This window comes from Aphis gossypii, chromosome 1 (assembly GCF_020184175.1).
Source record: "Aphis gossypii isolate Hap1 chromosome 1, ASM2018417v2, whole genome shotgun sequence".
In the NCBI taxonomy this organism is placed as follows: domain Eukaryota; kingdom Metazoa; phylum Arthropoda; class Insecta; order Hemiptera; family Aphididae; genus Aphis; species Aphis gossypii.
In genome coordinates this window covers 52,465,266-52,489,569 of record NC_065530.1, presented here as the reverse complement: position 1 = coordinate 52,489,569, position 24,304 = coordinate 52,465,266, and the positions used below count along the sequence as shown (strand labels likewise).

The 24,304-nt window shown below is 32.7% G+C and overlaps 1 protein-coding gene across 1 annotated transcript in view; it reads right to left on the bottom strand.

The window, feature by feature from the left end:
• The window catches only part of LOC114130733 (homeobox protein abdominal-A homolog), a 35,440-nt gene extending 18,647 nt beyond the window's left edge, over positions 1-16,793 (bottom strand). The window contains exons 1-2 of the mRNA XM_050197175.1: positions 14,438-16,793; positions 9,420-9,452 (exon numbers count right to left, since the gene is read on the bottom strand). Coding sequence (XP_050053132.1) covers positions 9,420-9,452; positions 14,438-15,065 — 661 coding nt within the window. The 5' untranslated portion in view covers positions 15,066-16,793. The remainder of the gene's footprint in view (positions 1-9,419; positions 9,453-14,437) is intronic.
• Positions 16,794-24,304: the final 7,511 nt, after the last annotated feature.

The window sequence follows — 24,304 nt, the reverse complement described above, 5'->3', positions numbered from 1 at the left end:
CATTAAACAACACGCGCACACACTAATACCTTTTAATAGCAATCGTAAGGCGCGATCAGAGAATAAAATATTCAAAAACCAGTGAGGGCGCGCACCATGGTATAGACGGACGTAAAAAATGTGTAGCCGCTGGTGTTTTTGAAATACGAGAGCGTCAAAACGGTTATCGAAAACGATTTCTGGTCCAATAATAAGAAATTTACTAAACACGCAACATTAAAATATAAGCATTTAATACATATTATACAATTTATACACATCATTAACATGATATAATCACGGGGTAATAATGTAATATTATGCAAAAAAAAAAGAATTTAAAAAAAAAAATTCTGTTTTTACTTGTATATTAAAATAGATTCTATAGGTAAATACAGACTTTCAACAAAACCGATATGCTTTGAATATTGCTATAATATCTATGTAAAGTATAAATATATCACACTGTGTGTATCAGAAGTAAGATGCAATCGGTTCTCTGTTTTAATAAACGGACATGGAAACCCACTCACATAAATAATAATTATTAGACATATTAACTTCAATTGTCTCATACACAAACGTTTAGAATATATAATACAACTAAATATAGTAATATGTGTAACGTGTTTTATTGAAGCTGACGGTTCTAATATTAGCTGTGAAAAACAATTGTTAATTGATATAATATAGTCGTATTATACCTTGAGTATCTATTATACTATACTTCCATACAAATGGAACGAGCACGTGATTAACCATTAACACGCAACATGTATGATATAAAAATGTAAATAATTAAAACGCGTTTGATCTCTCTTCGACATAATACCGATCGACGTACCCACAAGCTATATTTTTGCTGTAGTAAGTACGTAAGTCTCGATTATAATATACACATTATACACACGAGTTTTTTTTTATTATAATAAGGTATGTTTACGAACTATATAATATTATTATGACATTGCACGATTTAGTGGCGGGTTTATCGAATAATATTACAGCGGTACGTACGTACGCTATTGATGTGTGCAATAATAAAAATAGATAATTATATGTTTAACAACTGATATTTAAAAAAAAGGGTTAAATGTTAAAATATAACGGACCACACAATTTGAGATAATTCGTTTTAATGAGCCATCATTAACACGTTATAAGCCGTTATAACGCAATTATGAGTGTGTTTTAACTTGTATAACTGCAATATATGTAATTTAATGTGTGTTAATTGAATTGTGTGTTTATCAATATTTAAATTACACTGTTCTTTTCCAGTCTTTGATATTTCGCCGATACACTATAGACGATTAGTTTTATTTCTACTTAATATTATACACACCAGTATTCACTGAATCCACTTGTACCGTAAAAACACATCGCAAATAGGTCATTAAAATAATAATAATAAAATCGATAATATTATATTATTAACATTCATATGACCTAAAATATTAGTAAAATGTATAATAAAACATTCGATTTTCACGATTTTTGACAATTGTCTTCATATAAATTCTCCTCCAAGGCAAACCTGTTATTAGGATCTTACCAGACCATATTACATCGTTTTGACACTAGTATGGTTTGCCCCGTTTTTTATTCTTTTTTTTTTTTAGCAGTAATCAAAAAACTTCTCAGTCCTACGCACAAAAATCGATTATAATAATTGAAGTTGAATCGAGTACATAAACAACAACACGCCACTAACAGCCATTATCGTGGCGCCAACATGTACAACTGCGAACAAACGTCCGCATTGTTAGAACGAGAAAAAATTTAGACTAAACATAAATATATTAAAATAATTGCCTCAACATTCGAATGGAAATAAAAAGAAAACACCAAAGACATAATTTTACTTTATTTCACAAAAACATACTCGTAAATTTATTGCATGGATTACATATTATATAATGATTAAAAAAAAATGAATAATATTTCAGGTAACAATCACGATATATCCACATAGTATTAGGTGTAATATTATAGTCGGAAAAAATAACATAGAATTCAAAAAACAGTTTTCATTTATTCGACTTTGGATATTTGCTTCATTGGTACATCTTGAAGCAGAGATATTTTTTTCGATATCAATTTTAACCTTCGATTGTACGCATCTCGTTATCAGCAGCACAAAATAATATGCTAATACAGGCGTTTTAAACAACATCTCTACGATTGTCGGTGGCGATAAGCTAGTAAGCTTATTCAGAAGGCCAGAAGGGACATCGTAGATATCAGAATCGTGAAAAAAACAAATAATAATAATAGAAAATTTGAACAAAGTGCCTTTTAAAAATAGGGTTACATTTGCATTATTGACAAACTATTTTCAACTAAGTTATAATACATATTAATAAAAGAAAAACATTGTTTTCGGAGGTAAATAATAATAAAAAACAACGTAACAGATACATAAAATATCGTTTCAGCAATCTATACACAAATTGTCACAATAATATTTTATTCAAACACATGACATACATATTTAATACGTTGTATATTAATAATGCGAAAATACGGGTATAGCGCCCGATTATCCACCAAGTATATAATATAATAATATTATTATTGTTGCAATAATAGCGCAATGATATAGTATACGAGGTTCGATTTTATTAATCGTAAAAACGAGTGCTAAGGAAACTCAACAACCCAAAGATTAATGATGATAAATCGTAAAAAACTACCGTCATTGAAAAGGTCAATAAAGGACCATTATCCTACACAAATAGTATTTTTTTCTCTATTTAAAAGTGCTACACTGCCAACACTAAAACTGTGAAACTATTATTTAAATAGAAAGTCTCTAGGGTTATGGCCGAAAGCTCAAAGCTCGAAAAATCAATACATTTTAGTACAGAAATATATGTATAGTAAAACAAATTTTTTTGTTTACTTATATTGTATTCAAAATATGAATAATTTGAAAAATTGAATACTTTATTGGGATGACAAATTGACATAAAAAAACTTAAAATCAACTTGTATATTATGATTGGAAATTTATAAATGGTATTTCAACCTTTTCTTCAAAAATTATAAATTTGATTTTTAATTTGGAATCAATTATTTTTATAAATAAAGCATATTACTTGTTTTTTTTTTAATAGTTTTAATAATTCTTATTTAGGTTCTTATTTAATTCAAAATTTAATGTATAGATATATATGAATGGCTGAGCTTGTACATTTGTAATAATGCACTTGAAGACGAAGACGACAGGCAAAAAAAGACGGTATTTTTAAGAAAATTGACAAGAAATCAAAAACTTACGTAAATTATATTGATATGGTCTCTAAAGTGACGTTTTCTAAAAATCAACTATCGTAAATCGGATATAAGATGGATATGATGGACCTACCTAAAGTATTGGAACACTGGCGACTAGGTACTATGTATCTAAATTATAATATAGGTAATGGTAGGACCGGACGAACTGTAATAATTAGTTCGAGAATAATGACCCATCATAAATTATGTAATGTTGAAGTCGTTTAAAATTTAAAAGTGAATTTAGATTAAAATAATATGCTTTTGGTTGTCGCGCATCGACGACGTCGCGCGTCCGATAACAATATTCATAGCAATATATCCGGCCGATTATTATTAATTTGTCTACTGTTTAATTGCATACACTAATATTATACTTTCTAGACAAGTGTATACGGAATTACCATATAATTGTGTTTAACGAAACGGAGATAGCGAACGTAATTTGTTTAATGAATAATATTATTATACACGGATATAATAGTAAGCAACGCCTCTGTCGTAATGATACCAAACGCACGGTAAATAATTCACACGTGGATTTACCTACCTATCTTACACGAACGCATTCACTATACGACGTGTATCCGGAATAAACACACACCGCATTAATATTACATCCAACGGTCGCATATATATATTGTATTATTATTGCATACGGTTGCAGTTACGACCTACCTCAACACATAATACTGTGCTGATATTGTACAATATATTCTTATGTTTATGTGAATAAACTTTTTTTCTCATTATAAAAATATCACGATTTACAAACGCACACACACATATTATTATCATTATTATTATTATTATTAGTATTTCGTATGACATCTGTCTGCCAATGCATATCTTATAATACACCTGACGACCATCTGCACACAAAGAAATGTTATTCTTGACAAAAATTAAAAGCACGACCATGATTTTTTTTTTTTTATATACATATAAAACGAATATACTATTAGATCTTTAATAAATACATCAATTATGTTGAATACATAATATGTAAAACGGAATTTGTAGCCATCTCAACACTGCATTTGCTTACTACTCTGACCACTATATAATTATTATTGTAGTTCAACCACTCGATAGCTACACGCTGCAGCTGCATTCCTATAATTGGTACACAGTCGTATATATACATTTCTCGGTGCCCGACGACCGATGTTTTCTCGGTCGTCGCCGAAGAGGTTTCTTCTTTTCGATACGTGCGCGCGTCTATTTATGTTTTAAAAAAAAAAAAAAATGCGCACAAATATATATTATAATACATACAACACAATAAAACACGTATTACAATAACAAGAAGCGACCCGTCCGTCCATATATAATATGTGTATGTATAATAAACATGCCACCATTGTCCACGGGTTGTTTTGTCCCTCTCGCGCCGCCGCTCCTCCGATTAAACACAACGACCATTATTATTATTATTCATCCTGGATACTCGTTTTTTCCCCTTTTTTTTTTTTTTTACTCGCACGCATATATCTTTTTATCCGCGTCTACTAAATAATACGTGTACACATGTGTGTGCCGCCATCACAACGATAAACCGGATCGACCCGAAGACTTGCGTGCGGTCTCACAGAGCGATGTCACGGAACGGGTTATTATGCTTATGATAATATACGCGCGTCTCCTCTTACCTCTTCCCCTCGCAACACCGCCATCAGAAAAAAAACGGCTGTACGGATAACGATGTCCGTGATCAGGTGGGAAATGTGAAAATCCCAAGGAAATCAGTATCACCGTAACGGAATCGACCACCATAACATTAGCGATTCATTGTAATTTATATGGACTTTTTTTTTATCTTATTACATACAAGTTAATAAGAATTTAAGGAAGCAAACATAAAATCAGAACGAAAGATTATAGGTACTATTAAGAAAACTTGAAAACCGTTAATAACAATTTAATTAATATATACATTTTAAATTATAAACGGATTTTGAAAAAAAATTTCTTAGAATTAATTACTGTACGTTTCTTATAGTCTCAGCATAACACACGTCACAACAAACATTTTCTCATGAATTAATATTGCTATTTATTTTTATTTTTGATAAAATCTAATTTCTCTCAAAATATTAAATCGAACTAATGGTCAAGTTTGGTGGCAATTAGTATGGACAATATCAAATAATATTAAATTGAATATCACGTAACTGGTTATTTTAAAAATACCGGGAAACTTTTAGACTAATCGATCCTACTAATTTTAAACATTATACGGCACTCCACAAACGATGCCGCCACTGCGTACGTCGGCTGGACGATTTTCCGAATATCGCTCGACCCAGATGAGAATAAACTTACCGTTATACTAATTACTAATAATTTTATCAACTGCAGATAGTGCAACAATGACAGTCTTAGTTCCGTCTATCGTCCACCGATAATATTTACGTGTGCCTACTATATTTAAACGCATACGATAATAAGGTGCAGTATCGGTGTGAGAACCACCGCTAGACTCAATCATCACGGTCGGAAGTGCGGCGACGAAAATCAGCGTTATAAACCCGAAAAGCCCGAACACCAATATAATCTGTCGATTTTCCGACCGTTTTTACGAGGCCAACCCAACAATAAACTGGCGGCAGCACATACCACATAATAATATTATAACTTCACACGTTTATTATGGCCGATTTAGAAATATTAGAACGGTCGATTGTCGTTACTACGGCGCACGTTGGTTCAATTTAGTTAATTTATAGTATATGGCTCACTCTCTCAAGAATCGTCGACTTCTCTCGTTATTGGATATTATTATACAGAGGACATAATAATAAATAATAATTACAAATGTCTCGGAACTACTTAAAAAACGACCGTAACACTTAGCATTTTACGCCACCACAGCGCTGTAATAGGGTTGTGCCCGGAGCTTACTCACCAGTCACCACCCTACCATACTCAGTCATCCGCCCTTCGACACGTTACCACGTCACTTTTTTGTTTGGCCTGTTCCTCCGTCGTCGGGGCTGCTGCTGTTGAATGTTTTTGACACATCCATTATTATAATTTGTTCAACGAATACATAATTATAATATATTTTTATGATATTATATTATTGTTATAACCGCGACGCCTTTGTTCAGTTTAGTTTGGAGTCTTTCAATACGACTCATATAGCGTAATAAAAACAAATCGCTACGATCCAGATATAGCGCCACCGTTAAATTACTAAAGTTATATACCATGTTCGCATGCAACCAGGGCTTGAGTCTACAATTTCTCCATAGTCCCTACATCCTATCACCACAAGAACGTTTTTAAATATTTTCAGTTCAGTTTTTAATTGTACGAGTACACGACTGGGATATGACATTTTTTTTTTATTTATTTATTTACCTAGACACTTTATTAAAGTATAACTGTTGTAAATATAATAAAAACAATTTCAAAAATACGAATAGCGATTAACATGCAATTAAGGTTACCGCTGTAGTGGTTGGCGTGTAATATCTTAGGTGAAAAAAATATACATGTAATATTATAAAATATTTTATTCGAGATTGAAAAGTGGGAACTTCGACAATCGAGCTGCTACAACTATATTGTATACACGATATTTGAGCACCGATCAAGATAGTTGGATGCTGGTTTTCGCATAATAAATTACAAGCTTATGACTATTCCAACACGTCGTTAATGTTTTAAAAATAATTTCGACGGAATAATTAAAATACGATATGACTACCGTGTATATGAAAAAAATCCAATTTTACCAGTTTAATATAATTAATACGCATTACCCCGACACAAACTGTCGTCGAAGCGCATATAAAATAAAATATATACAATATTATACACCGCGAAGACCTTGAAACGTGTAATATTGGCGTGCGTGAAGTAAATTAATTTACAAACATTATCGACGACAATATTATTGTCTTCTTAAATTACGACTCGTGCATGATATCGGTACCTACACCAGCTAGCACTGAAATAACGAACACCCTCCGACCATCACTGAGACTATTGTTTTCAACGCATTACTGGAGGACAATAAAAAATCATGAACGTTCGTCGTCAAGACATTGTTGTTCGTCTGCCGGCTACGCCAGCCGCGAGAGAGGAAACGACGGGTCTATTAAAATAATAGATACATAATACCTCTACTATACTTACACTGTAGCCAGCAGACGTATTTTCAGATTATAATATTATATTGTTTGATTGATACGACGGATACAGTACTACAATAGGGTAAGTATAAATATTCTAATATTTTGTCGGTTCTAAATCATTGTCCGTTTTGGGTGAAACCATGTATAAATAATAACGGGTGACGGGAGCGATAGTAAGTAGGTACAGCTTTCGAATTAAAATAATAATAAATTGACCGGGATTAACAAAAAAAAAAACCGAAGTGCGTTTCCTTCCGAGAACGAACGGCGGTGGCGGCGGCAGAGTCGTTTCTCCCGCTCAGTCCGTCAGAAATGGGAAAAAAATCCTATCGAAACGCGACGACGATATTATTAACGTCGTAAATAAGCACATAATAGACAACTCAAAATATTATAATATTATCTATAAATTTAAAGAGGCGTAGAAGAGAGTCTTGCAGCGTCGGCGGCGATCGTGATGCGTGTAAAATACGACATTTCCGAACGGAAACGTTTACACAGTTCGCATATCGCACGCGGCCATTATAATAATAGTATGACGTGTTATATACGATAATGGGTTAGGCGGCGGTGTAAATTAATACATTTATTGTTATTTTATTCATTCGGACCGACGGCGAGTGCACCTATAATACACAATATACCTATACCGACATCATTACTATAAATTGAACGTATTGGTCGGCCGCGAGACTCGTCCCACGCGCGTTGACAACACGCGGACTTACAATAATAATATTATTATTATGCTGCTTATCGTCGTGACGTACCTAAAATGATAAATACCCCTACGGGAAAAGCGTACTTTACGGTATGCTAATGAGCATATGTCGTGTATATATAGACCCAAACCCACCACCGCTCCCTCCTCAATTTTGATCGGGACGATGGATCGTCCGTCGCGCCACGGACACTAAGTATACTATAGCGGGCGCGATTTGCATACAACTCGGACGGAGAGGATTAAACACGTACGGTTTTTTTTTCACGCGATATGAATAGGATTTTCGTCGTTTCTTCTTCGCGTTTCACCATCACGGACGCGCGCCCACGGTCCGCCGTTTATTTATTTATTCTTTTAACTCGAGTTTATTGTACTCCGCTCGTATTATCATTAGGATATACATTATTATATGTACCTACGTTCCGGGCGTCGCCATTGGTAAATACCTCCGCCGCCACTGTCGTAGGCATGTATTATAATATATAATATGATATGATATGATGTGTACACGCGCAGGTACGCGACGAATTATTAAAATAATATTTTACAATGGCGGACAGCCGGTAATATACCTGGAAAAAGGGTGAAATTATCTCACGCCGACAAAAAAAAAAGGGTATAATGAGGAGACAACCCCGTCCGCGCGACGGTAGGCCGTACAATGCACAAACGAGACGTGCAAGCACACACGCACACGACGATAAATCATAATTTATGTACCACTCAATGTGCGACGGAGAAAAAATAACGAGGAAAAGAGAGTGGAGGGAAGGAGAATGATATATGCTTAAATATATATATTATGTACCACGGTGTTATAACGTTTATTGTTGTCCAATAAAAACCTATTAACCGGCCGGCCCGCGAGTGTATGCCCATAAAAAAAAATTTAATGTAGCCCGTGTGCCCGACGGCTCTGATGCGGCTGTGTGCACGTGTTACGCGCAGAGAGGTAGCTTTTCAAGTAGGTATATTTCAATAGTCAATAATTATAAAATTATATACGCTCATACAGAGTACTACGCGAACGAGAGAAAACCGCGTCGGTACGACGATAAAAATTACACGAACGCTGCGGTCTAGGTATACTTTTTCGGGGGGGCTTATTACAACCCATGAGTGGCAAAAGGGGAAATTACAAATCGCCGTAGTAGGTATAAAATGTTTAGTGGGAGGCGATTGTAAAATCGTTTTATCGACTCATATAAGCTTAACGACAATAATAATATATAGCTAATAGTTAGTACGTGTAAACTTGGATAATAGAAATAAATAACGTGTTCGGTACTCACCACAAACAACTCTGTCGAACGGACTCATCCAATCTGAAACAAAAACAAAAAAAAAACGTTTTAAAGTCATATTACGAACATAATATAATGATATCAGTTGTATATACATTATACATATTACATTATTACATCATACTAGCGTTTGTGGGGATAGCTCTCGATATACTTTGTTTTTTTCTAAAAAAAAATATAGGTAAAATTACAGTTTGCTACAACAATTTATATCCTAATAAAAAACGTGGATATTTGTTTATAAAATAATTTCACATTAAAAATCAAAATCGCGCGGACGACACGTAAAAGCTTTTGTGTGTATTATCGTTGATTATTCTATCGACTCGGCGTGTAAATCAATACATATATATATTGCGTTTTATCAGTATTGACAGTTATTTTTTTTTATTATTATTAATTTATTTTTAATTGACAAACAGTCTCGTGTGTCTGTGGCCGCGGCGCTAATGCAGTGCATGAAAATTTAAATATTATTTATACATTTTTAATATGCTAATTATTGTGTAGATTTTATTGATCATCAAACGAGTTAGAATTGTCTGCACTGCGAGTGAAGTATCGACTACTCGAATAGTAAACAACATATTACATAGTACGTCTTAATAATTGTGACCTTTGGGACTTTCTACACATTTTCACTCGACGAAAATCTGTACTGCAACAATCTATTATGTACCGAGTATAGTCAATATAATGTGACCATTATAAGAGTTAATCAATTATAACTTACTAAATACCTATATGGATTTTTAGAAATTGTTCTTAGTCGCTTTGCATTTTTAAAATATCGACGATACGCTAAAAACTTGCACATATCATTTATTGTGTGTGCAATCAGTATCGTAGTCAAGGTCTTGACGCCCCGGTGCAAGTGGAAATGCGATTACGCGGCCATGCCATTGCAAAGAGTAATGTAGCGCGAGTGACGGAGGGTGAGAACCCAATGTGAAAGTATTTGTCCACGAGGGGCAGCTGCTCCCTACTATATACGCCATTGCAAGGTTCAACGGTTCTAGGTATAATCTGGTATCTGGTCAGCGCACCCTTTCAGATACTTCTAAACAGTATGCGAGTAGTTAAGTAGTTAAGTGTTCGGTAAATTGGGCAAACCGTTAGTACTTTTTCCCAATTTGACCACCACCGTATCCACCGGCATGACAACGATTTCGAAAGACGTAAAAAAGCTCAATTGGCGGCAGCAACGCTAAATCATTTTTATTTATGCGCGAAAATTCCATGTGCGCACGAACCGGTTTTGGCGGCTCGATGATCTTCTCAGAGGTATCATATTATAAGCGATGGGCCGTACCCGCCCGCCTACTTGTGCCCGCTCGTAGTCTATTGTTCGATAATTATGCAAATGGCCGTCCGTCGAGTATACACACAAAAGTGCGCGCGAGTGGTGAACTAAAATATAATTTTTTTTTTAATATACGTGTGAGGCCACGTGCACGCCAAAAATATTTTTTAAAGAACGATTGTCGATCAAATAAACGAGTAAACGACGTTTAAAACATACGCAAGTCGAGGATTACAATTATAATTGTATCTTAATAGATATCTGTACGTCTACCTTATGATATAAACTATCGTTGAAAATGATATTATTTATTAGTTTATAATATTAAAGATAGTACACAAAAATGATTATAATGAATTCGTACTGCGGTAACTATAGACAGTATAGTAATCAGCGAACATAGGAATGTTCTTTCATACAGTCAATGAGTAATAATTAGTTATTCTGAAGATTGCAACAAGGGCAAGCTAAACCCGTAGGTACTCGTGACTAGCTAATTCTCCCACCCTGAGACCAGGACGACCACGCACAGATAAATTCATAATTTATTGCATATTGGTTTTGATAACACTTTATTTTTAAAATTGAACAACCGACGTGGGTTATATTTTAAAATATCTATCGTTTAGTATCTTTACGACTTCATTTTAACTATATGAACGTCAAAGCACAAAATTCGCAAAATTATAAAATCAATCTAAACAGGTATAATTAGATTACGTATTTAATAATATCGTTAACAATTGAAGATATAAATATATGTATACTACCTATATGAAAATTAATTCCCAGTATAAAACTTTTAAAATGAATTGTATAGGTAGTCGGTTTGTAGATAGTATTTAGGTAGGTACTTATTTGATTTTTACGTTGGTTATTTTTATTAGAAATTCGTGCAAGACCTATAATACACCTTTTCATTGCGTTCTGTATAATTTTTCTATATTCTTATCTAAATTAAGAGATTTTGTCAGATTAGTACCATTGAACATTTCATTTCGCAATAAGTATACCAATGTATATAGAATATACGGTTGGCGGTAGCTATTTTTTTATTTGTTTTATATATTTTCCTAGATAAAATTATACAATTAACATGTTAACAGTTATAACTATAACTACACCGTCTACAATTGTTTCTCATTTATGTACAATTTTTTTTTAGCTTTAGTTTAGATAGGTACTATAACATTGATATATTATTATTTATTATGTGATTACAATATTTAAATTTTGCACATATGTGTGTGAAACGTATATTCATATTGATCTGGTAAATTGTAATTACTTATCAATTTATCAATTTATCATTAATAGGAACTTAATATACCTAATCACCAAAATAAAATTAAGTACCTAAATAGGAAAGTAACTATATCACCTATCACGGACAAATTAAAAAAAAAAATTAGAAAAGAGTTATAATAATCCTAAATTTCTACATTAAATCTATAAGCGTCGTTTGAAGTAAATTAACTATTTTAAGACGGAAAATAAAAGTAAAAATATTAAGACTATTATAACGTCTGTAGTTATAAATATTACAACAGGTTAGGTTTAATAATAAGTTAGTAAATTAATTAATAATCAAACAATATTCACAGAATTCAAATATTTTCAATTTAATTTAACAGGAAACACGAGTAGGTACATAATATTATGTAGACATGCGGTACGTTATTTTTGTTTTAGATATTAATTAATGTTTATAACGTGCGTTATATTATTTATAATTTTAAACCTTATTTAACTGTAGGTCAAATAATTTTAGGAATATAGAAATTTGTAATTTAATAATAATTATTATTAATAATTAAAATAATATCAATAATTTTTTTTTTTAATAGTTATTAATTTCACATTATTGTGTTTAGAGCGGCTATTATTTTATTTTTTTAATAAAATATGTAGGAACAAAAACTTGTAAATATGTATACAACAATGCAAAATATGACCTAACACTATTAAAATAAATATTATTTAAACATTCCGGTCAATTAATTTAAATAAGCGATGAAATAATAGTCCAATAAAATAATACTCGAGTTTGTGTGGGTAGTAAGTAATAGGCGGTTTGTCTTAGGAAAGATGCGGGTGCGTGCGTAATGAATAGTATTAGATTTAGGCAATAATAAATTGGTTGAATTCCAAGAAAATATGCATATTATTCAAGTATATTATTTATAAAATGCCATCAACACATACACACGACTTATTGGCACTAGTTGAACTTAAAATGTATTTGCGATTGTTTTTGGCAAATAACGACTAAATGTATAATGAAGATAATTTAGATTTCACATTTACTTTATTAATTTATCATAAATTTTTGGATAAGATAAGTTACTCGACTATACGTTGTACAATTTTGATATAAAATGCAAACTTTGTTTACCTTTTTGTACTAACTACTAATAAAAACAATTATTAAACATTAAATACTTTTATTGTCTTTGTAATGATTATTAAATAATTAGTTAGTGTATAATTTAGTAAATATGTATACATTATACTATAATTAATATTAAATTTATATTAGTATAAATTATAATGGTAATTGCTGTACACATAATTAAGTTTGTATGTTTATTGCTTATTTACATATAATTTATAGGGTAATTAAATTTTAATGGTCTTTAGTTTATGATGGGGACATTAATATATTTAAATAATATTATTTGGTGGCATAAATATAAAAAATTGTTCATTTAATATAATTTCTGTAGTTTAAATAATAAATTAACTACCTAATGTAATGCAATCAAAATATGAAACGGTACGTTCGACAAGAAAATATTTGTGAATAAAAAAATGATATGTTTATTTAAATAGTTAAACGCCTATTAAATGATATATAAGTACCTATTCCTACATATTATACAAAATAAAGCATATTAATAAAGAAGCATGTGTTCTATTTAACCTAGTTTTATAAATATAAACACATACTTGAACTACCAACTTGAAGAGTATGATATAGTAAAAATAAAAAATAACGAATACTTATAACCTAACCTACGAAATTTTGTTTGTTTTAAATTAAATTATTTTAGGTACCTACTTATTATATTGATATTTAAGTTATGTAATATATTAGTATTCCTTCTTCAGGTACACCATCATACGAGTTTAAACAATTAATTTAATATCATTTATTATACATTAAAACAATTCGAGTAATTATGGGATATCAAACTAGCCAATAATAACATATTAAATCTAAATAATTATAAGGCAAATTATCAGCCGTACAGATTTTTGAAACGGTAAATCTGCTAAGGTATTACGGATTATAGCTGAAAAGACATTGAAAGCAGTGAGTTTGGAATCGTGAAAAATACATACGCAGCAGAACGAAAAGCTTAATTACTTCTCATACTCCAGAAAACTTAAATAGGTATCTAGTCAGGTATATCATACGATATACGTCATATTTTAAAGATTTATTATTTATACAATAAGTACGTACGCCAACGTCTTTACGCCTGAAGTATATAACGCACGTACGTACTTCCGGATTTCAGCATAATTATATTACAGCAGAAACTTCGAACGGGGTCGGGTGAAGTCTTAAAATAACAAGTCTAAACAGAACGGCTGCTATGTAGTGTGGCCTTAGCACGATTTTATGCGTTCAACAGGTTTTAACCGCGTAAAACATCATAATCTAGGTATAAGTGTAAGTATGAGTGACGGCGCTTACCTGTAATGGACATCCACGGATACCGGGGTATGTCGGGCATGGGTTGCGGTCCGGGGGCGCCGGGCTGTCCGGCGCACGCGGTGTTGAGCGGGTCCGCGGCCACGGCGGACGCGGCGGCCGCCTGGTGGTAGAACTGAGCGGCCGCGGCCATGGACGACACGGCCCCGGTGCCGCCGGCGCCGTTCTGGTTGTGGTGATGGTGCAGGGCGGCGTAGCTGTTGACCATCGTGTCGGCCGCGGACACGCCGCCGACGCTCACTCCTCCGCCGACGCCGCCGTACCGGCACGACGACGACGTCTTGTCCGCGGCGTCCTGGACGGCGGCGGCCAGGGCGGCCGAGCCGGGCGACGTGAACGCCATGGAACCGGCGCCGGAGCCGAACTGCTGCTGGTGATGGTGGACGGCGTACGCGGGGTACATGCGGCCGGCGGCCGGCGAGACCAGCGACGACGTGGACGGCGGCGAGCCGCCCGCGCTGCTCGACGACGAGTTGTTGGGCGTCAAGCTGTAGTTGACGGCCGACGAGTCGAGCCCGCCGCCGGACGTGATCACGGGGTTCAAGAGCTGGTGATGGTACTGTTGGTGGTACTTGGGCAGCATGCTGTCGATGATGAACTTTGAACTCATGACGGGCGCGTAAGTTGCGACCGGAGACTGCAGGGTTAGGGTGCGATTATGGGTCGCACGTCCGTAGTATGATTTTAATAATCGCGTTGCACGGTCTAATTATATATAGGTACGCGTCCTTTTTTCGCGGTCGTCAAAAATATTACAGGCGTGTACAGATCCGTCAACGCCACCGCATTATGCTGTCGCGATGCGTAATATTAATAGGTATAACAATACGATCGTCCGTTAAACCAAACGCACGGCGTTCAATAAAATTTTCAAAAAATTGTCGATATATATTTTTATACAAGCCCGAAAATATCGCGGACGATCGAAGACGACACTGTATATAGGTACGGACACTGCACCACGACCGACGCGGTAATGCGTATATAATATGCGGGTATAAAAAACCGCGGATTGACGAGAGTATCAAAATCAAAAAAAAAAAAAATCAAAAAACAAACGGGATAATATTTTATATTATATTAAATATTTTCGAACCGTGTGTAAATAGCGGCGGAAAAATAAAAAAGAACCCGCGCGACGGCGGCGGCGACGCGATCACTGTCGACGGCGGCGGCCTTTGGCGATATAATATTCTATGGCGGCGCGGGTAATTTCCCGAACGTTGAGCACTTGTTTGTGAGATCGTTTATGACCCGGGCGGCGCGCGGAGGGTATTGGCGTGGCCCAGTCGACCGTCGTCGTCTTGTCGCAGTCGTCGTCCGCGTCGCAGTCGTCGCGTTACCTCTCTCCGGACGCGCGCGCACACACTCTGTAACGCACACAAACGCGCGCGCACACGGCCACACGGCAATACTTACGCGGCGGCGCGCGCGCGCGAACCGGCTCGCACACGCGCAGCGGCGGCGGCGGCCGTGGTGGCCGGCTCTCGAAACGGGTCGGGCGCGGCGCGCGGGCCGGCGGCGTCGCCCCCGTCCCCGTCGCCGGTGTCTTGTCCCCTCCGCGCGACGGCCAATCGACGGACGCGCAGGTCTCGTGTAGTCGTGTGTGTGTGTCGCCGCCCGCCGACCGCGCGCTCTCGCGGCGTACGGCCGATCGTTTTTCGTGTACGTCTTTTTCTCCCGGCCGCGCGCACGCGAGTCTATGATCGTAATAATAATAATAGTGCTTAATATTATTATTATGTTAATAATAAATAATAATATATTCTCCGCAACAATAACATAATAATATTATAAAACATTATTATTAATTTTATTATTGTTCGTCGCGGTTCGGCTATTTTGTTTTCGTCCGAAACGGTTATTTTATTTTTCGCGTTTAAATCTCATACTACCCGAATTCGTCGCCCACGACCGACCGCACCGCCGAAGACGCGTGTGCTTTATTTTTTTTCGCCAACAACAATTATTATTATTATTGTAAATAAACGTCGTCTTCCGATACTACGTCGATATAAAATTATAAACACGCACCTGTCATAGTTTATTATGTGTAATCGCTGTATTGGGATGTTTAACGAGTCGCCTTGTATGCATATAGCCACACGCGTGTCCTTTACTAATGTAAATAATACGTATAATGTAGGTGCGAAATGATTGTAATTTATAACACCGCTGTCCGCCGTTGTATTCATAATAATATGTATACTAGGTAACCTTTAAGGATATCAATTCGTAACGAGACGGAAACATCATTTGAACTGCAACTTAAACGGACTTGTACAAATAATACATAATTAAACATATTATAATGGTCTAAATAGTCGTATTGAGTACTAACGTATAGGATAGTATATTATAATTTCGCATAATAATATGAATGTACGCAATTATATAGGTAGGTACTGTTTATTAATGAGTGTTATAAGTGTATTAACATAATATAATTTCACAATACTCCCACATCAGCTCATCTCAGTTGACTCACTAAGATAGGTATCATAATATTATATAGCTATACTATAAATAATTCAACCGTTCGATTATTGCTATTGCCTATAACAAACATACGTTTTAATTAGCTATAATTCATTCTGTTAGCACACTGTTAACACGTTAAAACAATATTTATTGGATAAGAACCTTATACGATTAGGTATATTATTATTTATTATTGGATTACTATTGTAATAAAATACGCATAGTCCTCATAGGTATACCTATATTGTAAGCGTCAAATAATCATTATAATCATTTCACACTCGTTTAAATTACTAGGTAGATACCTACCATACCTTGAATCGTTTATTTATATATGTTTTACAATAGTTATTAATAATTCACTAATAGGTTTTAATTGAATGATGAACAATTGACAAAAACCATAGAAAGTTTTATTAAAATATATTGTACTTGTGTTTCTTCAACATAATAATATTGTGTAGAGTTGATAGCGTTATAAACAATATTTCAATTTCAATATCAATTAATATTTTAAAATTGCATTATTTATGGCTATTATTTATGTGTAGAATAGCTACCATGGTTTAAATTTCTGAGCGAAGTGAGTAAACTAATCGTTTTGTAATAATGCATTTTTTTCTTGTAAAAATTCTTAAAACTGCATTTATAATCCACTAATTGGAAACTGTACATCGATACTTTGTGTATATTGTGTAAATTTATTTATAAATCAAGAGTAAGCCAATTTACTTTTCTAAATAATTTAATCAACGAAATATTATATTTTAACATTGAAAAATTCCTATAATATTACTTAAATAATATTAATGTATTGCATTATATTTTGTAATAAAATGTCAACCAGATTAATTTCCGTGAGTATCTATATAATATGCAGTAAATCCAGTGGTATAGTAGGTACACTTGTCGGTACAACGAACAAAGAAATGAATATTTGATTGTAAACTGATTTTTTTTTTTTTATTTTAATAAGGAAACATGGCATACCTATGTGAATTATAAAGATCCGGTCGATAAGACGCGTTCTTGGAAATCGTTCTTTAAAGAACACGACCTCGACTGCCTGTTATTTTACGTGATTTAATTTAATATTATTGGTTTTACAATATTGTATTTTTAAAGAAAAATTTTTACACTTAGTTCTTTTTCTTATTTATATATGTGTGTATACACTGTTTGGGATAATATAAGCAATTCAAAACGCACGCTGTAGCTCTATCAACCGATTTGAAATTGGTCACAGATGGTATATACTTGAGGACTGAGTTTTTTTTTTTTTTTTTTTTGAAATCATTTCTATAGTAGGAAATTGTAAGAGAAAATGGTAAAATGTATGGAACATAATTTTTAAAAGAAAATCTATTCTGTTATTATAATATACAAATAAACAATTAGGTATACATTGTAGCGTCTTACTTAATACTTTGCCACTTGATTGATAAATTTGAACTTTGTGTAGTTTTATCAATTTTTATAGCTTTTTATAAACGTGTAAATTATGCCTTAATGACTCATTAACTCGCCTGCATGCACTGAATACCATTCCATTTCCTAACAAAAAAAATATTATTCTAATCTCTATAACTAAGACCGTAAAGGCGGGTTTCCACTACATACGGGTACGTGAACGTGCTTAGAAAATTCTTTTCTGTGATTGATTGGTATACAAGGTAAGCTTTTGGTATACCAAAAAGTTTATACGTTCCAATTAATCTCAGAAAAGTATTTTTATGCACGTACATGTACACGTATGTAGTGGAAATACGCCTTAACTGTGGATGAAGATCCAGCTCCAAAATCCATCTTTTCCCGAGAAAATTTTTTGAAAAGTAAAAAAGTTTTATTAGTAAATCTCATCCTTTTATCAAGAATAATTTTTTATTTTTTTGTATACAATGTATGCATCTGCAGTTACAACCTTGTGGATAGTCATTGTAAACATTTATTCTATTATGCTTTTATTCTCGGAACTTTTAATTTATCAAATAATTTTTGTAATATAAATGTATAATTTTCTTTCTTACCTCACTATAACAGCAACTGCGTATTTTAACGTATGATTCATAACAATTATTACCTTATATTTTAATGTGTTAGTCATATTATTGATTTTGTTTGAGTAATTTATTTTATATAATTTATTTAAATATTTATATTAGTCGTTTTTATTATATATTATAATATTATACCGTAGCTTAATTTTCTAAATCTAACTAACCAAGTTAAATTAAAATAATTTAATTCAAAGATTTAAGAAACAGTTACATATAATATTGTATAGGTAGGTATTTATAAATATAGTTTAATCTATTATTAAATGGAAAATACAATATTTAGATATTATGTTGTTTGACACTCGTATACAAGATTACGTCTTTTAAATTAATATAATATTTGACCTTAAAGTACGGTCGAGTTTATAATCAAACGTTGTGTAATAAAAATTGCATATTATGTAGGTACCTATAACAAACGTTATTTACTAATATATATAGGTACTATATATATTTGTATGTATATATATATGTACAAATAATAATTAAATTAAGTGTACAAACAAACCGATAAATATTTTTAGATATTAAATATCGATAGAGTTGTATGTAAAAACTAAATTGGAGGTACATCCTACAGATTTTATACCAATTTATGCCTGAATGTACAGTCACGACGAGTATTGCAAAACGTTTTATTAAAATGATGTAGGTACTATAGGTACATATATTTTAAATACACAGTTTCAAATAACCTATCGCAAAGAATTTTTGTTTTTGCTTTTGAAATAGTTTATGGGTCATACTCGAGTTTTTTTTACAGTTTTTATTCATTGAACACTACACCGAATTCGTCATAAACAAAAATTTAATACAGTGTACGTAATATATAACTTACCTATATTACCTATATAATTAGTACAATATTGGTATTAGAATTCTAATTTATATTTATGTTTTCGTTCAAATCATCTGAATTTTAAATATTACAAATTTAAAAATTACCTCGATAGTACACGTAAATATCTACATACTATTGTACGAAAATTGAAAAAGACCAGTAATCGTCGAATGCACTGTATATATATAATTATACTTAAATCGCCAATTCGGCGAGCCGTGACGGTAGGCAACCAAACGTACACAAAAACCTATATCTTTTATAATAATATTTATTGTTGGATAATGATAATATTTGTTTCATACATCATGTATTTATAATTTATAGGTACAATGTCGTTTAGAACTCAGGTTATATAAAGAGCTGCACCGATCAATAGATTAAAAAACTCATCCTTATTTGTACACTGGTCACAGATGGAGTTTTCGCGTTTAATTAAATTTAGTTCCGAAATCGAAATAACACTTAATTGGATCTGAAGACTGAAATATACATTCTAATCGAACTTAAGTATTATTTAAAAAAATATATAGTCTCTCTAAACTCATATAATTTGACTTTAATAATTTTCATTGTATTTTAAGAAATGTTTTAGGATTGTCTAATTCGTTATAAATTTATAATATAACGTCGTGTCATATTTGTTGACTTTTAAACAATAATGAATATAATTTAATTTTTTTCGTTCATATTATATTGTCAATTGTTGTAAAATGGGAATTTTTGCATGCAATATTTAAATTTATAATATCTATGATTATCAAAAAGCACCAAAAGTTTTTGGTACTTATATATACTTAAATGCTAAGTATATTATTATTTGTTTTATTATATTATTTTCCATTCTAATGATTTAGAAATACTTTATGTGATTATAAATTTATCATTTAATTTTAATTACAAAAATATGAGATGATATTTTCATCTTCCTAAAACTCCAAGTACGATATGCTAATAATACAAACATAATATTTATGCTACAAGGTTGTAAAGAATAAATTAATTCTTAAATTTTTCGTGACAAAAACGTTAGTAGTTCTTGGAGTGTAAAATATAAAAGTATATTTTCTTCAAACAACGTTTTATTTTGGTTAATCTAGAAATTGTGCAAATTAGGTTTCGGAATATTGTTTTTGGCGATTACCTATTAATTCTGAAGATTATAACTTCATTATTTTCGAAAACAAATCATCAATCATGCATATTTATTTTCTATTAGCAGCTCTTTATTTTTAAACAAACAACAAAACTTTAAACAAAAAAACCTACATATACGTATAAAGGTTAATAAAGGTTAATTCGTTAAATTATTTTATTATAAGTTATATTAAGTTGTATAATATGTGATTGGATATTTTTTAGTTTATGGGAGTATTTTAATATGAATTTTGGAATTTTGTATGTGCATTTAATAGTTTTTGAGTACATTAAATTCACATCCCTGATATCCTTAATTAACACCAAATAATAATAATTATAAAACCAAATCAATTAATTAATTTTAAAAAGGAATAATGTTGGAGAATTTGTGGTGGTAGAGTAGGTATAAGACTACCGATGAACGATGGTTCAAATGCCTATAGGTGTTGTGCAATACCTGTTTAAAAGTTAACAATATTAAAAACAATGTTATCTATGTCTAAGTATAATAATTTTTATACACTAACAGTAATACCATATTAATTCCCTATTTTCAATCTTTTCGATCATCTGTAGTTCTCTGAAGATCCTGCAGCAGTATAGAGAGGACCTAGTTCATTTTTATGTAATCATAATCATTATGTACCTTTATGTATATAGCCTTCGATTCTGCCTGTGCAAGGTTGGGTGACAAAAGCATATTGTGTGACTCGACGTACTAACACACGGTACTATTATTTAATATAATATATAAAATAAAATATTGTTATATAATCGAAATAACGATATGTTTTTTTTCGCAAATCGTGTTAAAACGATCGTAAAAACGATTATTGTTATTACGAAAAAAAATGGGCAGAAAAACTAGCCGTATCGGTGATTTACTGCAGCAGACGAAACAAACCGTAAAAAAACGCATAAATGCTGTACGGATAAAACGAATCGAGTAAACAAGAGGCAATCGTCGTAAAATTATATGTGACTAATATTTTTTAGATCCTACTTTATAGTTTATACACACAAACGCACACACATACGAGTATATATGATGTATATTATGTGTATATGTATATTATGTATACTAATGCGTTTTGTCGTCGTCGTATTTCGACGCGATAAAAAGTGTGCACAAGACGTACATCGAGCAAGGGTAGAAGAGAATCGGAACATTATAACATTTATAATACGCCTTCATCGGTCGCGGTTTGGCAACGGTTTTTGTTTTTTAATAAAGAATGTTACGACTATTGCGACGGAAGCGTCGTGTTTCGCGAAAAGCTCGGAATCAACTGTGTTTAAAAACATATATATATATATTATTATATATACATTATTATATTGTTATATTACGTGGCGTAAATGGTTTCGAGTACATAAAAATATACCGTCTTGACGTTTTTACGGTCGCTTGGAATACGTGCCGAGAAGTGTTTGAACATTTTCGGCTATGTTTTTGTGAAAAACGATAACACTGTTAACTCTATTTTAACGAAACGTCTTGCGTGGTCTCGTGTAAAAAGCCGTTTTGATCAGTCATCGGTCGTGTGCAATTCACTATGTACAACAACGCGACAGTGTTTCGCCGGCGGCGAGAGCACATGCGAGTTGTTGCGTTAAAGTTAATGATTCGAAAGTTTTTACATATATAAACTCCAATTTTAAACCATCACCTTTTACGATCTTATGCGATTATTCAATTAAAACTGACAAATAAAAATAAAACGAATCTTCTTTAGAATTCGTCAGCATGCGGTCGTATGGTATACTCTGAACTGGAATTAATCGTATTGTTGTAGTATACCTATATAACGCATAAAGATGTTATGTACGTGCACATCAACTATATAAGTGCGAAAACCGTTCACAAAGCAACGTGCCGTTTTTGACGTACATATAAATAGAAACAACTTACATTCTCGATTATTATTACACATGCACGAGGTAGTATTAAAAATACTATTCTAAATACAGAGTTTGTTTAATTATTATTATAAGTATACTTACCGACGACGGCGACTACACAGTGCACAGCCAACTGCAGATACGGCGACGACGGATACCTTTAAAACACACGCACACGCACACACGCACACGTACACTCGCACACGTACACTCGCACTTACCCCGGTGGGCTGCAGCATTCGCCAATACCTGAAATGACACACATACATTTAAAACACACGTTAACACTGACCATATAGGTATTATAATTTTAATAATTTACAATTGTTGTCTAAACCGTACAGAGACAACACAGTATAAATAAAATAGCGTTTGTGTTTTCAAAAAACATTTTACCACATGATAAGTAAAGTTATAGTGACATAATATAAATGATGGGATTTATAAGTAATAGTGATATACAAAGCTGTGACGTGAAGTGAAGCTATCATAGCTAAAAGTTATTTTTTTTAAGTTATTTTAATTACACTAACATGTATAATAAATACGTTTTAACGGCGATCAGAAGAGGTGAGATTCGTGATGTGCACTATATTCATTGTATAAGGGAAAAATTGTCATCATCATAGGTATACCATATGTTATCTTATCATGTATTATTTTAGATAGTCCAGTGATGGGAAAGTTGTTGAATAATTTATATGTTATGTTTTCGTATTTGTTTACTGTTTTACTATGTATACGTGAACCTGGTCGAATGACGTAATATTATATATTCAATATAGAATGCGAGTAGCGCGTAATAAACTGTGCATACAAATGTACGATGTATAAATGATTATTTATGCGCAGAAATATTATATTCAGTCCGGTTGTTTCGTTTTCAAATAATATTTTATAGTATTATTTTACCAACTTTTTAAATCCAGCAGGCATTTGATTTCCTCGATATTATCATTTTAGATGTAATAAAAATCAATATATGTGATGGACTAAGCAATTTTAAAACGAACAAATAATAGTATTGCCGATCACATATTCCTATAAACGATGAATTCGAGGAGGCGAGGACACTCACGAAAAGCGAGCAATTTTGTACTTTAATATCGGCTTAGTCGAACCATTGCTTATATAATTTTATTACATAGTAATTTATAATTTATAGGGAGTCGCATTGCTATTTTATTAATACCTAATAATATTATAGTCTCGTTGTAGAATGATACATATTACGAATTTATGACCTGTGTCTTTTATTATTGATTTTGGCACGACAACTCATTAAGCACTGATATAATACGTGTTATTATACATAGATTGCACGTAAACCCGGGTCGTCATCATCAAAATATAGTATCTCTTAATAATAAATATTAACTTTATAACAGTCCACACTTCAAAGAGTTGGAGTTTGGTGCTTCGAAGCGT